The 16,181-nt window shown below is 41.5% G+C and overlaps 1 protein-coding gene across 2 annotated transcripts; it reads right to left on the reverse strand.

Annotated features, from left to right (window-relative positions):
* Positions 1-696: 696 nt before the first annotated feature.
* On the reverse strand, positions 697-15,789 carry slc10a7 (solute carrier family 10 member 7). Of its 2 annotated transcripts, XM_080742381.1 has the most exons (13): positions 15,577-15,789; positions 12,476-12,558; positions 11,238-11,374; positions 8,938-9,013; positions 8,730-8,768; positions 8,597-8,632; positions 8,393-8,476; positions 7,856-8,021; positions 7,016-7,067; positions 6,561-6,634; positions 6,277-6,422; positions 4,171-4,222; positions 697-2,783 (listed from the first exon to the last, which is right to left on the reverse strand). In XM_080742381.1, the coding sequence occupies exons 1-12, from the start codon at positions 15,674-15,676 to the stop codon at positions 4,202-4,204; spliced, it is 1,014 nt and encodes a 337-aa protein (XP_080598507.1). In that variant the 5' UTR covers positions 15,677-15,789; the 3' UTR covers positions 697-2,783; positions 4,171-4,201. The 2 variants fall into 2 exon arrangements, with proteins under 2 accessions (XP_080598507.1, XP_080598506.1); XM_080742380.1 differs by lacking the exon at positions 4,171-4,222.
* Between the last annotated feature and the right edge of the window lie 392 nt (positions 15,790-16,181).

Consider the following 16,181-nt stretch of genomic DNA (forward strand, 5'->3'; position numbering starts at 1 on the left):
AACTATTATTATTTTTATAATTGCAGATGAACTATTATTATTTTTTATAATTGCAGATCTACAAGCCTCACAACGCTTTGTGATGCAACACATTGTGAACTTACAGATCAGCTTTCACATTTTCTGTAGCCACCATTGTACAACAAAGTGTAACAGGGTTTTCTCACCAATTTCATTATTCAACGTTTCCCAAATCAATATCCAAATTTGCCTGGAATTTCAAATGTTCCTCAGATCGATGGATTTGTACAACAATAAGACAATTAAAAAAAGTTTAATCAAAGAAATCTCTGTTTTCCCCAATGATATAATTTGTATTGTTTTTTTTTTTTATTGTCTGTACTAGTGTCCATGCCATTTACTGTTTCTTCACCCATGCTTTCCCTGTTAATGTACCGTATGTGCTGTTTATTATTTATGTCCTGCTGATGACAGGAGCCCTTGTTATGAATAAAGTCCCTGCGGTTCCGGTATCCAACCACAAGGCGTCAGAGTTTTACAAAAAGTCAACTAGTCAAACCTATAAACCTTCTACTCACTAGAAACATGTGAACATCAACTGAAAATGAATTCCAATTCAAGGGGTGGAGGGTGGAGAGTGACGGACAGACAAACAGACTTTCACATTTTTCACACTTCTATGTGTTTTATTTTATATTAAACGTACAGAGAACAGAGATGTTTCAACTCTCACTCTCATAGCTTCCAACAGGCCTGCAACACCAGATGAACACCAGGTGAACATCATGACATTAACACCTGATAGAATCAGTCAACCAACTACAACAGACCAAAGTGTAGCTGTTCTACCAGATGACACCCAGCGCTGCACTGTCTGCTACTATGATGACACATATATGAACCAGGATCTGAACACATCCTTGGCTCTTCCTTGACCTTGTGGTAGACACACACTATTTAACTAGAAGAAACAGGCAGGAGTATCCCATCAATTAATGCTCAATTTAATACGTTGCTGTAACATAATATGTAATATAAGCCCCCAACGTGTTGCAGAATTACCGTATGCGTTATGAACTTATACTGTAGGTCAGCTATTTTTAAGACAATAATGACATGCCCAAAATAGCACAGCTTCCCCCTCCCCATTTCCAAAAGCAACAGTTTTGGACATACAAGGTTTCAAAGGTACATTATACTATACTGTATATTGAATTATAAACCGACATACTCATTCATAAAGGCTGAAGAATATATAAGTTCCTATGGCTGGCCTCCCTTCAATGGGGTTCTCTCACTTATTTTCCTAACTTTTCCAACCATTTACCATGAAGATTAACTCTCCTGCATTTTCCTTCTAGTCACAAATACATTCTTTGTTTTGGTAACAGCAAGAAAATGAGGCCGTAAAAAAACAATACAAATATTCATATGATAAAAGTCAGGGTAAGAATTATAACAGACCGACCCTGTGTGAGTAATGCCCTAATGAAACGACCCCTCCTCTTCTGTTGGTTCACACACATTCAGTCTTTAGTTTAAACCTGTGGTTCCCAACCTTTTTAGACCCAAAAGAGAAATTAGACGTTTGCCCCGAGACCCAAGCTAGTCAAAATAGCAGCTCTACAAGCTCACAAAGCAGTTTGCAAATCTGCTATTTTCACTACTTCTTAACTTTTTTTTTAATGTATTTATGGAATTATTCCATTTTATTTTATATTATTTAGAAAACACTTTTGAAAAATGTTGAATCGTTTTGATGAAAAGTGTTAAAATACATGTAGGAAACAAAAAATAAAAGGGGATTATATACTTAAACTTCTTTAACTACTTTTTGTAATAATAAACATCACCGGGTCCCCCAACAAAGTAGGTCGCTGTGAATATGTAAGTATAGAGGTCATATTACCCATGTTAGGCCCATGGAGAATAAAAGTACTTGTGTTAATTACATTCGGAAGTATTTCATTTAAGCATTTATTAAACTGTACAAAACTAAAAGTTTGATTAAATAAAAAACTAAACATTAGACTCCTTCTCAATGGATTTATTCAAAATGTTTCTTTTCAGAATTTGTTCCCAAATCAGGACATTTATTTATTGGAATTAAACACTCTAAATAAGCAGCTTCACAAAAAGATCATCATCACCCAAGTGTTACTGGAAAAAGGGCTTAATTGTCCAAAACGGGAAAAAAATACTCTTCTTGTTGTAAGTGCATTTTCAAAAGAGTCTTGTTTGAAAATGGATTCAACGGCAAATTCAGTCTAAAAAAACACAACACAAGTCCATTTTCCCTGGCAGTGACTTCTAGTAGAGAAAGAACAGTAAAATAAAAGAAAAAAAGCCAATGTAACCCCAGTAACCCTGCCCCTCCACCTCCCACAGTAGGGACGTGCTGAGAGCAAAACCAAGCGCTCCCTCTCCCTGCAGCTCGCAGGAAAACCTCAGTTTTTGATACAAAAACAGCAGAAAGCACTTTGTGTGTGTTTGTAGAAAACTAAAACTACGGAATTCTTAATACAAACCACGGAATTCTTTTCTGTTGTCATAGTGAGGTTTCAGAAACATATCTACAGTACTTGCGCGGCGGTGCGCTGAGGTCTCTCTCGGTCAGTTGCGATAAGGCACTCGTGGGACTTGTGTTCCTCCGTGGGAGAAGAAGTTAGTCCCCATTGGTCACAGTTTATGAAACACACGCTCATGCAAGCACACGCGCGCAGACACACACACACACACGCACGCACGCACAGCATCAGACCAGTTGTCACAGAAACCATTTATCCTTCTCAGACGGGTTGGAGGGGTATTAACTTCACCACCTAGAGAGAGACAGAGAGACAGAGGAGGGTATAGTCAGGGGTGTCGCACCAAATCCTGGGCCCTAGGTACAATGATTCACTGCGGGCCCACAATTATTTTGTGCTTTAACTATTGAACAATAGCAGATATACAAGCTCACAGCGAGGCACCGAGTGCCGCGCTGCGAGCTTATAGATCTGCTATTTTTGAAAAATCTTGCAAGTCTTTGAATATTTCAAATCCTTCTAAAATCTTCTGAAAAACCTATGTTTCTATGTCAGTGGTGCTCCAACTTTTTCATGTGAAGGACCCCCTAAATGATATATATTTGGCCACTGATCCCCATATCAAAATATCTTGTTCCAGGGACCCCCAGAAGCAAAATTTGAGATACAAATGTTTGCTTAAAAAACACATATATTCAAAGATTTGCACACATTTTCACAACTTTTCAAAAATAGCAGATCTACAAGCTTGCAGGGCAGCACTCGGTGCCGCGCTGTGAGCTTGTATATCTGCTATTTTTCAATAGCTAAAGTATAAAATAATGAAGGCCCCTCCACCTTGGGCCTTGGTAACTCAGACCCACTTTCCTCCCCCTTGTGACGCCCCTGGGTATAGTTAAGAAGAGTTGGGAAAACAAAACATTTTAGTTTGATAAACACGATCATCTGTCGAGAGAGGAAGACATACTTTATGGAAATTACCAAAACCTCCACCTTCATCAACAGCAACAACAACAAAACAACATTGTGTTTTTGAAGAGTAATAAAGCCTGTGCGACCACAACAATGCCATGTAGGCAGGCGTCGTGTCGTTGTGCGAGTGTCGGCCATCTTGTACAAACTATAAAGTTGTACTGGGTACTGGTCTGGTGTCAAACCAGGTCAGTATCCACAGTAGCACAGGAAGAGTGCTTATCTACAAGCGCACGACACGTTGCGCATTCAACGTGTCCTGAGCTTATAGATCAGGTATTTTCCCACGACGTAACACTGCTGTATGACAAAGCATCTAATTAAGCATTACATGACAGAATTTTCAAACATAATGACATTCCTTTCACAGTGGGCCAATTTATTCTGATAACATTTCTACTTAGATTGGTTTACTGTTCGGATTATTAGCTGAAACATAGCAGCGTAGTGGTTACACAGGCTATCAAATTACCATTAGAATAAAATAGATTATGGTATGTCCATTTATGTAAAAATGTTTCTTTGGTTTCACTGAGGCAAAATTAAAAACACACAAGATACAACAAGAGACAGTAAAAAAAACACAAGACACGACAATGTTCCCAGCACAGACATCCCAATACATCTTGAACGAAAATGAATTAAATTACATTGAGGAATAAAAGTAATTAATTAAAAACATTCAGACGTTTGACAGTTCTCTACTCACTCATGCATGGCCGTAGTGTTGGAATGCAGCCCTATCGCAACAACAGACTAGACTGTAGAGGAAGGGAATAAGGTAGTGAGGTTAATGTTGGAAAGTGGCCCTGTCTAAATAGGGGTAAATAGGGTTCAGAGAGGGAAAGGAATAAGGTAGAAAGGTTACTGTTACTTGGAATCCGGCTCTATCTCAACATCAGACTATAGGCTAGAGTAGGGGTAGGCAACCTTGGCCACAGGTGCCAACATTGGCACTGGCAGAAGTGTGAAAGAGTTTCTTTTTTTATATATACCAGTAAGACTCCCTAATTGGGAGATAAGCGACCGTCACATCGCATACACAAACTTAAGAAGGCAATCGTAGCCAATCAGGAGGGAATATGGGAAATGGGACTGATTCATGTTAATGAGAGGACTTTAGAGATAGTGTGTACCGCTTGGCGTGATTTTAGGGCAAAATATGTAGGAGCAGTGTCCAAAAATGTCTTTAGCAAAAATCAGCTTGATGGTGGCGCGAGAAGAGGGGCATGTGAGAAATCAAGGATGGAGGTTGTGGTTTGCCTGCCAAGGAGTGTGTGTGCAAAGGGGCAATGGTGGCGGAGATATGAGTAGGGGCAAAAGTGTGACGTGACGTGATGTGACGTGGCGTGACGTGGCGGACAGACAGACGGAGGGACAGCCTGTGGAGCATTTCATAGTAAGTTGCTACCTGACGGTCGCAATAAATGTATTCAGTTCAATTAAGTCCTCTCACATATATACTGCACATAATTCTACTGTAGATTCATTCAAACTAACTCTAACTGGGGAGGGAGTCGGGAAGATGGGTGCGTTATTTCTCCAATGTCTAATGATCCTTTCATCCTGATGTGAAAGAAAATATTTCTAAAGCAGAAGCAAATAAAGGTCAGCCTATGGATAATCAAAATAAGTTCACATTTTAATTTCGATGCGGTGACATGATTAAACGTAATGTTGACATGGCACACTGACTATCAAGAAAATGACAACATGCATGGCACTTCATCACCCCTGAACTAGAGGAAGATAACAAGGTAGTTACAAAGTAAGGTTAGCGCTGGAATGTGGCTTTATTTCAACAAGAGATTAGTTACTTCACTACAAAAGAAGGGGAACAAGGTAGCCAGGTTAGTGTTGGAATGTTGCGTTATTTCAACAACAGACTAACTGCATGGGGCAGCAGTGATTCAGGAAGTAGTGGCGGCCTCTTTGGAATCTGAAGATTCCCAGTTCGATACCAGCCTCTCCCTTGGTTACTGTCGCAGTATGAGAAACACCGGTTGAATACTTTTTCAACAGTTTGCAAGAAAACAAGGCACGGTGGCACAGATTTATACAAAAGGATGACCCAGATAAGCCCTCAGGGCTCGTTTCCAGTAAGGTCCTGTGTATTCAATTCATCGAGACATGTAAAGACACACAATAATAACATACAATAAATAGTCCTTGCCCGTTCGAACATACCGTATGTGCTCCGAATTATGTGCAGTTTGGGTTATGGGGTGTGCACAGTATATGAAGGATTGAATGTAGGAGTCTCAGAAGTACCCAGACCTATCAGTGATGTCAGTCATCTCCAAATTTTGGCACCGTTTCAGCATGCGGCTGTTAAAGATGGTGTGTATGCGTGTCTCGGTGTGTGTGTGTGTGTGTGTGTGTGTGTGTCCTGGGCATGACGTTAAACTGGGGTGCGTAGCATTGCTCCGACGTCCTATTTTCCAATGTCCCATTAGTCCGACGATGCCTAACCCTAAACCTTACCCTAAGTCGGACTAATGGGACGTCGGACTATCGAGACTTTCCCGTTAAACTGCTCCGTTGTAACTACTACCGTTAATGTAGGCAATGTGGGCGGGAGTGGACTAGGAACTTTGCTTCCTATGGTGGTCCAGCCTGGGACATGCCCGCTGACTGGTTGTTGGGAGGGGGTTTCGACAACTTGGGATGGCCATACATGAGGCAGGAGGGCTGGCAGAGTGCTGCGCTGTCTCTGCTATGATTGGCAACCGTCATGTATGGCAGATGCAATGCTTCTTGTGCCCATGGAGTGTTGGGTGATATGACATGCTTGTTTCCTGTGTGTTCTTCTCACCTTCTGCCTGGAGGCCATCCAGGTTCTGATGCTGGGGACCAGTATGGATCCCAGTAGGATCTGGGCTGGGTGGTAGATCAACAGAGGTACGGAGATCAGAGACAGATGCTCATACCCTGCAAACACTATCTTTAACATGGGAATACCTGCAGAGAGAGAGAGAGATATGAGAGGGATGAGAGAAGTAGAGAGGAAGTTAATGAAGAATGAACTGAAACATTCTCATAAAGATAACTTGTGCATGTGCGACGAGTAAGAGAGTGTGTTCACATGTGTGTACCAACCCAGTGTGAGTGATTTGTGTGTAGAACAGAAGATGATGGCCACAGTGTCAGCGGGTGTAAAACCAGAGCCAGCTCTGCGACAGGAGACACACACACAGAAGCATGTCAAAATATCGCAATATCAAAGTCTGTCATTGCATATTCAACAGACATACTTTGTGCGTTTATAAAATCGTTAGTAAATATGGCAAGATAAAAATCATAAACCCATCCCAAATGACATTTTACATTTCTACAAGAAAGAGTTTTTACAATTTACAATAACAATTGAGGCATTTAGCAGATGCTCTTATACAGAGCGACTCAAAATAAACTTTTCAAGTGATTTGTAAAACCTTGCACATACACAAAACGAAATGGAATTCTTCTCTTAGTATTCTAAAAAAGCCATTCAGAAATCAAGGATTAGTGTAACTGTTAATCACATTGAACCAATCAGATCTCTGGAATCTCACCTGGAAGAGAAGGCAAATGTCAGCAACATGAAGCTGATCTGTATGGAAAATACTGGACACACACAAACACACACACACAGGATTCAGGTCAGGAGAGGCCTTCTCAATGCGTTGTTGTTACGTGACGCATTGTGAGCTTGTAGATTTTGACAACTCTGCACCAAATAACACCTAGGCTCATTTTCCTACTTAAAATGATTCCAAATAACTGTCCATGGGGTCTATTAGGCAGAAATGCCCCAGTTTCCCCAGCAGAACCCAGCAGCCCTCATAGCATAGTGGAGCCCATAAGCCTATCGCTTTTACACTATTTGTTGCAGTCAAAAGTGTTTTTTCTTTTTTATGAATGTGTTACTACTTGTCATTACATCCATGCCTTGGTTGTCCACCATGCACAGACTCATAAATCATGTTTTGGGGCGAGTATTCGGCACAACTGCCAATCAAAGTGACAGTACTGGCCAATCACAGTGCGTCTTTTCCGGGATTTAGCAAAACACATAACAGCATAACATCTGTTTATCAGAGTGTGGCAGCTCATGTGGGACAACGATGGCGTGGATACGTGTGTAATGACAACTAATTAATACAAAAATAAGTCAGACTGTGTACACACACACACACACACACACACACACACACACACACACACACACACACACACACACACACACACACACACACACACACACACACACACACACACACACACACACACACACACACACACACACAGAGAGAGAGAGAGCAGTAGCCTTGTGTAGCCAGACAAATCTGCCATTGCAAAGGAAAACTGTCGTGATATTTCTGGCTAAGCGAGGCTAACAGAGCAGTACTTACTGATAATGACCACCAGCAGCAGGCTGGTTCTGTCCAGTGTGATGTTGGCATTGCTGAAGGTGTCACAGAAGGTGGAGTAGATGATGAGCAGCAGAACAGCAGAGTTGATGTTGGCAAACGGAACTTTGCGACGTTCCAGACACTCTCGGAGGAACTGCCGACACACCTGCGTGCACACGCACACACAGAATATTATTAGATTATACGAGAACAAACAGTATACACCTGTACACACACATGGCTTTATGACACTGTTGATCAAGTTCCCCTACTGTACATTGGTGCTGAGCCAAATTGTAGAACACAGCGAGACCATTTTTAAAAGAAGGGCTCAAAAAACACACCTTTTTGTAGAAAACTTTATTGTAGTAATGTTTAGACCCCTTCAGATTTGCTTTTGGTTAAAAAGAGCCTGAAGAAGATCACAACATTGTTTCAACAAAGTTTTCTATGGAGCGGAAAAGTGAGCTGCGAGCCTTGTTACACTCTCAGACAGACAGACAGACAGACAGACAGACAGACAGACAGAGTACCAACCTGACCCAGGATCAGAGGAAAGACTACCGTCAGGGAGAGCTGAGAGAAGATGGAGGAGAACGGAACAGGGGAGGAGGAGCCAAGCTGAGGAGAGGAGAGGAGGAGAGTTCATATAGTAATATAAGTTCATATAGTAATATATGCAGTAGTACATGAGGTTAATATGTTTGTATAATTGATGTTTTGTGCCGTTTATGAACTTACAAACAGCAGCAGCAACACTGGAGTTATAACAATACCCTGGAAGAAAGACACAGTACTGTTAGAACGACAGAAATACTGTACATACCGTATATAAACCTAATGTATGATAAAATGTAATGACAGTAGGTCTTACCAGGAAACTTCCAAACGCTGAGTTAAAGATGGCTGCCGCCTGGAGAAACAACATCACATGTTAACATGCATCTTGTCTGCAGGTTTCCTACAGTGTGTGTGTGTGTGTGTGTGTGTGTGTGTGTGTGTGTGTGTGTGTGTGTGTGTGTGTGTGTGTGTGTGTGTGTGTGTGTGTGTGTGTGTGTGTGTGTGTACGTGCATGTGTGTACCTCATTTCCTCCCACAGCCTTGGTCAGTATAACAGCAGAGGAGACAGGAGGGGGCATGCAGCCCACCGTCTGTATCCTAAGAAACAACAACAACAGTCATTGTGTCAGAGGTCAGACCTCATACTTATGTAATTTATGGAAATAATTTACATATATAACTATAAAAAAATGAATCATCCACATAGGAACCACATGGCCAGCCTGCGACGTCAGTCATCTATGGTGTCACCTATCATCTTTTGGATTGATTGATTAACATGCTTAACAGTAAAGATTAAGGTAGCACAGTCAAAGTTTATGCAAAAAAACAAAAAAAAAACAGGGTGCTTGTTTCCATTGTGGTCCTTTGAATTCATCAGTAATACGTAATATGACTACAATTTGGGAAAGGGTTCTGCCTGATCAGAGAGCTTTTGAGTTCCATTATAAATGGTATAATTTACATGCGTAAAGAACATTACTGGAGGTACTTCTGTGACCTACTAGCAGCGTGCACAAGGAATTAGACTTGTTCAAGCAGTTTGTGAGATTAGCTGAACATTCAGATAGATTAGACACACAGTCTGACCCTCTTACATACGGTTATGAAGCTGTATCAATAACAAAGCAGAACAGGCTTCTATCTAAAAGTGTAACCACGGTTTACCACACTGCCAATACTGAAAAAGACCTGTAGGTGTCAGTGTTGGCCTAATTAATACAAACAAACATAATGTGCATGTACATAACATCTTTGCACAATGTACCACCTATGCTGCTGTCAACCGTTTATGTCACTTTGTTGTTAAAGTCACTTTGTTAATTTGCCTTTGTATTTATTTAGCTTTTATTCATTACTTTTTTATATATTTCTTAATTTCTTACACGTTTATGTTGCACACTGCTGAGCTACCACTGCTTTTGCAAAATGACAATGAAGATCAATCCTAGCAATTACCTAATAACTCTCATGTCTTTCAAGGCCTCATCCCATCCTAAAATGTCTATACTGGTGCAAATTATTTCCGGAAAACGTTCAACGAGTTATGCCATCTTCATACGCTCCCATGAAATCAACACGTGCACCTGACATGAAGCAGGCTGGCATGTCACAGTGGTTGTCATCCCACCACCTCAAGCAAGTCCTGCAGAATCTTTACATTTCTGTCTACACAGTGTTGTAGTGCTGATTCTTTAACTGGTGGGACGCCATTTTAATAACGTCACATGCATGTGCACAGCACACCTCCAACCAGCATTATGAAATATCAAATATGCCTTTTACTTTAATGTGTAAATAATTTTACTTATAGCATTTCTTTTATTACCTGTGTGCTCAGTGCAAGCACTGACTGACCCTACCCAGAAGTAGGGGTTTGACAGTGTGGTTTGACAGTGTGGTGCGTGGACCTACAATAGGTCTCACAACCAAAACGTTGTTGAAAAGATTCATCCTGTCCAGGAACTAAATTCAAGCAAGGGCCAAGTTAATGTTAAGTGTGGTTGGTGTAGGGTCTTTTACAGCCTGTACAGACCAGCTACTCTCTACACTAGTGTGTGTACACTTCTAATGCAGTGAGTGAACATACACTATCAAAAACCTTCAATGTGAGAATATTTAATTTATATCTCCTCGCTCTCTTTCCACTCTGCATCTCAATTTGTGCATTCAATGTGTTGCATCAATGCATGTTAAACCCAGCAGTAAGACTTTATATTAAGGTCGCATCTTCTATCCTAGAGCTGTAACCTATGTTTGCCCCCACTGCCTGCCAAAGAGAGTATGCATTTCGCAGGCTCCTATGGACTTTGATAGTTTTACTATTGTTGTTGCTATTGCTTGCCTTGTATCTCTCTTTCTCTCCTCTCTCTCTGGTTCTGCCTGAGGTTTCTTCCCATTAAAAGGGAGTTTTTTTTTCTTGAATTGACTTCAGATAACTTGTGATTAGGCACTATATTAAAAATATATTGAACTGAAGAATCATGAATGATGACTTAAGCCTGAAGAGATTTTTAGAGATTCCTGAAAAATGTATAGTTTGCGCACACACACACACACACACACACACACACACACACACACACACACACACACACACACACACACACACACACACACACACACACACACACACACACACACACACACACACACACACACACACACACACACACACACACACACACACACAGTAGAGTGCAGTGAATGGAGGCCTTTGTAGCGTTGTGTTCAACCCATGACACACTTCAGGTAGAGTTCTGCATAAAGAACTATATTCATCACACACACACACACACACACACACACACAACACGCCTACCCTTTGAGCAGCCATTGGTCGATGGCTGTGAGAGCCAACACTTTGAGCAGCAGCCAGACAGCCAATGGGAAGAAGAGGAGGGTAAAACACTGGACCAATAGATGGAGACGCACGTGAAGAACAGCACTGGTCAACTCCTGAGAGAGAGAGAGACAGAGAGAGACACACAGAGAGAGGGAGAGAGACACATTCATGGTCTTCAGAAAATGTCCTACCTCTGTCTATGTATCACCACTCATCCAGGTTCAAGCAGTGAAATGCAAGTGTGGTAAAGACTGCAATACTGTGCTAACAGCAACATAATAAAAACAACAATAAAGATAAGATAAAGAGCTCCATGAGGAATAAAGAGCCCCATAGCGAATTTCATTCGCAGCAATGAGGAGATAGCTTATTGGGCTCTATTTTCGCCAGTACCTTACCCCTTATCCCTAAACGTCTTCATGATCAACATGTCAGTGTAGATCGGCTTGTTAAACTATTTAAAATGTTTTTCAAAATAGTGAAAAAAGGCAAACAACTTTAGGGATAAGGGTTAAGCATGGATGTTGGGCATGGACAAAAAAAAGCTGATTGTCTATAGAATGTGCAATAACTTATTGCCAATAAGCTATACAAATTACTTTGTATATTATCGCTGTCGGGCAGAAACCAGCCATCTCCACGCTTTAAAATATATATATAAATCGGTGCTATTGAACACCCTTTCAGACTGTGTGTGGGTTTTACAAATATTGAACCAATGAAAAGTGTAAAAAAGCGTTTCGGACCAAACCTCCTAACTCCAATGGATTTGGACTCAAACTGCCGTTCAAAAGCACCCAACTCCAACTTTGGAGATACAGGTAGCTGTTCTTTTTCCATCATTGATTAGAAGATCAAGAAGTCAGACGGGAATCTCCACATTAATGTTCAAAAACCTCCTAACTCCACTTCAGCTGTATTTGGGGAAAGTGATGATAATAGGGCACATACAAGTATCTGACGGTGTATAAAGTCACAGTAACAACTTGGATGCTAAAAAACATGTTTTTTTGTTTTGTTTTGCATTTCCTGAAAAGTTAATATTTTGGACATAGCTGGCTTCTGTCTGACAGCAAAGATATATTTATTACAGCTCTGAGTGCCAAACACATTATTTATGTGTTTTTTCCTATTGTCCTTGTTTATGGCTACTGACAGCCACCGGGGGAAAGCCCTTCTTGAGTCTTGACTCTCCGGCTGACAACATGTCTTACCTCAGTCTTCAGAGACAGTCCGCTGTTAAAGAAAATGATGGCCACCGCTAGATAGGCTATGGTGATCTCTGGCTTCAAAGGACCTGGGGTGGAGAGGGAGATGGAGAGAGAGAGATTGACCTGCTTCGTAAATCCTGAGACAAGCGAACAGTGTGTTTACAAGCACTTTCAGTATCCCAGTCACTCTTTTGTCAGCAGAAACATCATTTACACTAAGTGAGAAGAACGCTGGTTTCCTTTTCCTGGAAAAAGGGAATATAAATAAACAGGGATAACACTGATACATTTCTGCTGGAGAAAACCGAATGCCCGACCATGTATTCTTTGAGACACACAGGCATTGGGACGTGTGGCAGAGTCCGCTATTGGACAGTGTAAACAACACAGGTAACAGCATTGAGAAGTAGTGACACAGTACACAGAGGTAAATACCTCTGTCCTAGCGCAAAATTGTGGATAAGTACCATAGAGTAAATATAAAAACTGGTCAAACATTGGCCAAATTGACAAATCATATAAGAAATAGGCAAAGTTTGTGAAAATAGTGAGGCATTGTGAGCTTGTACATCTGCTATTTTCACAATATTTATCTGAGTCTAACTAAATGTCAAATTGTAAAAGGTGCATTTACATAGAGCCTTTATCCAAGGCACTTTACATAGATTGTGCATTACATTCACCCATTCGCAGTTCACACACACTCATACTGTACACCGATGGCGGAGGAAACCATGCAAGGCACAAACCTGCTCATCGGGAGCAATTAGGGGTTCAGCGTCTTGCTCAAGGACACCAACTCTGGGGGAGCCTGGGATCAAATTGGGAACCTTCCGGTTGCCATCAGGCTACTCTACCCCTGGCCTGAGCGACTGAGCACCCGCCCTTATACAGTATAAATCTCTCAACTCCAACATTCCAAGTGCTTATCAGGGTGAGAGGGTCCCCAGTTCAAATATGATTATTTTGGGGGTCGCGGACTGAAAAGGTTGAGAACCACTGGTGTAGGGAATGCATCAACCTCTATGATCAAATAAATAATGTCTGTGGTAGAATTGTGTGTGTTGACATTGACAATACTGTTGACTACTGTCTATGCTTGAACACTGGCACACCCATGACTCTAGGCGCTACTAAATATAACACAACTATTATAATTGATTGATTAGCTGTAGCTATGTTGCTTATTAACCATGCCATGTTGCCATATTTGTTTGATCTGCTGTAGTTTTTAACTTGAACTGTCTGGAAAACTAAATACAAAAATCAGCTTAGGTTTCATACCCATTTCAATTATCTCAACACATTTGATCCAATGCTAAACAGTACATCTTGTTATGTTGCTGCTGTTTATGACACTAGTTTTAAGTGTGCAAAACTCTCTCTAACCAGTCATACTTATTGGGGTCAGGGACTGTAGAAGCAGACAGAAATAGAGATTCATGTCCTTATAGGGTCATGTCAAATCTAATAACTTAATGAATGCAGGCACACATGACGCTCTCCCTCAACTTTTGGAAAAGGGGGAATTCCAACCAAAACGCAAAGGCCTTTGGCTGATTAAGTTACTGTATGTGTACAGTATGTAGGCAGTGGCAGCAGGGAGGAATGGGACTGGTAAAGCGTACTGGTAAATGCATGTTTTATCACCACTTAATTAAACCATAAATACTTTGTGGACCGGGGTCCCCCAGGGCTCTATACTAGTTCTGCTTCTTTAAGTGCATAATGCCTATCAGATACGCTACTTTGAAAGGTTCACGAGGGCATACACTCTTTCTACATTTTTTCGGCGGCATTGCTCAGGGGTAGAGAAACCGTTATTAGAGCACGAAGGGTTCCCAGTTCGAATCCGGGCTCCCCCTGAGTTAATGTCGAAGGGTCCTTGGGCAAGACTCTGAACCCCACATTGCTCCCGGTGAGCTGGTTGGTGCCTTGCATGGTTTCCTCCGCCACCGGTGTATGAATGTGTGCGTAACGGGTGAATGTAATGCACAATCTCTGTAAAGCGCTTTGGATCAAAAGCGCTATATAAATGCACCATTTACCATTTTCTTAGGTAGAACACAGCACTGACCCATGACTGATGTCTGAAGGCCTGTGAGACTGAAACATTGAGAATAAAGTGAAGTGAATTATATGCTGGACGGAGTCTGTTTGAAGTTAGAAACTCTATAGTCTCACTGGTTCTCAAAGTTGGGTCCTACCCTGGCTTCCAGCCCAGGTGGTCCCCAGCAAGAGGAGGGAACAGCTTAATTTCATTATTATTTCACCAGCTAGAAGTGAACCCAATGAGAGTATGAATGACTATACTCAGATCATACGGTTTAGTATCTCTCCACACTGTTGTTATCTCTCCACGACTCACCTAGAGTAGAGACAGTTTTCTTATGGGGGTCCCTGCCACAAAATAATTTCAAATGGGAGTCCACAGTCTAATAGGCCTACGTATTAATGTGGGGGGTCCTTTGATATGACAATGTTTGAGAAACACTGTTCTATCGTTACTAGAGTAGAACCTAACCCTGTTTTGAAGTAAACGCTCAACATTGTAAGTCAAACAGAAGCTTATCTCCTGTGTGATATGAGACGGATACAAGACGGAATTCAATACTAAAACACACACACACACACACACACACACACACACACACACACTATTGTGTATAACGTATTGTGTATAACGTGCCACCAACCAAGGGAGGGGTGAGTGTGTGTGTGTGTGTGTGTGTGTGTGTGTGTGTGTGTGTGTGTGTGTGTGTGTGTGCATCACTGGCAACCTTATGCAACGTGTCACTACCTGCCAACCAACCACACACACACACACACACACACACACACACACACACACACACACACACACACACACTGTAGAGTTGTTGTCATACTGTTGGTTGATGTTGAAATCCTCATGAGTTAATGAAGTCAATGAAGTTTCAAATTAAAATCTAACCCATGTTGTGTGAATGTAAAACAAATAAATGACAAATATGACACAAACAATAATAAACAGTAAACATGTGATAAGACAAGGTCATAATGTGAGATAAAGAGCAGCAATCATAAAGAAGTGATAAGAAGACTGTGGACAGACAGTTATTCACCTCCGTTCACACCGAAGCTGGGCTGCAGTTTGGCCGATAAGATAACCAGCACTATGCCGATCATAAACCATTCCTTGCGGATCCTGGCCACCAGACCCATATTCCTGTGCTGTCACAGCCGCCGACCCGCGTCCTCCCCCCGGGGAGCCTCTGTCACACACCCCCGTCCCCCTGGAACACAGTTTTACAACTCCTCCTGTGTGGGATTCTACTGAAAAGCTTCTCTCAAGAAAGGAAACTGAAGCCACTTCCTGACACATTTGCAAATCCGCCGTCAGTACCGTAATGACCGGGGTAATCCGTCACCGGTACCGTAATGACGGCAACAGTAGCGCATGACTAAATTCGGCATCCGTACTGCTGTTCCTATGGTTTGTTCACAAACCATAGTGAAAAGTGACTGGTATTTTAAAACAAAATCACAAGGAATATCACAAAAAGTAAAATATTACCTAAGTAGGCCTATATTATGTAGGCAAAATGTCATATTTTTTGTAAAGCACTTTGTAACTTCGTGCTGTAGGCCAAGCCTGGCCTACAAATAAGACATTATTAGTGCCATCTTACTACAACTACTAGTACAGTAGGCCTATACTCAGAGTTCG

This window comes from Nannobrachium achirus (assembly GCF_963921795.1).
Source record: "Nannobrachium achirus genome assembly, chromosome: 14".
In the NCBI taxonomy this organism is placed as follows: domain Eukaryota; kingdom Metazoa; phylum Chordata; class Actinopteri; order Myctophiformes; family Myctophidae; genus Nannobrachium; species Nannobrachium achirus.

Bases quoted from the DNA above. Each gene is read 5' to 3' on its own strand.
- slc10a7 (XM_080742380.1), bottom strand. From the start codon at position 15,676: ATGGGTCTGGTGGCCAGGATCCGCAAGGAATGGTTTATGATCGGCATA. The intron at 12,559-15,576 runs GTGAATAACTGT...TCTCCACCCCAG, and splicing joins CAGCTTCGGTGTGAACGGAG to GTCCTTTGAAGCCAGAGATC. The intron at 8,022-8,392 runs GTTGGTACTCTG...GTGTGCACGCAG, and splicing joins TTCCTCTGATCCTGGGTCAG to GTGTGTCGGCAGTTCCTCCG.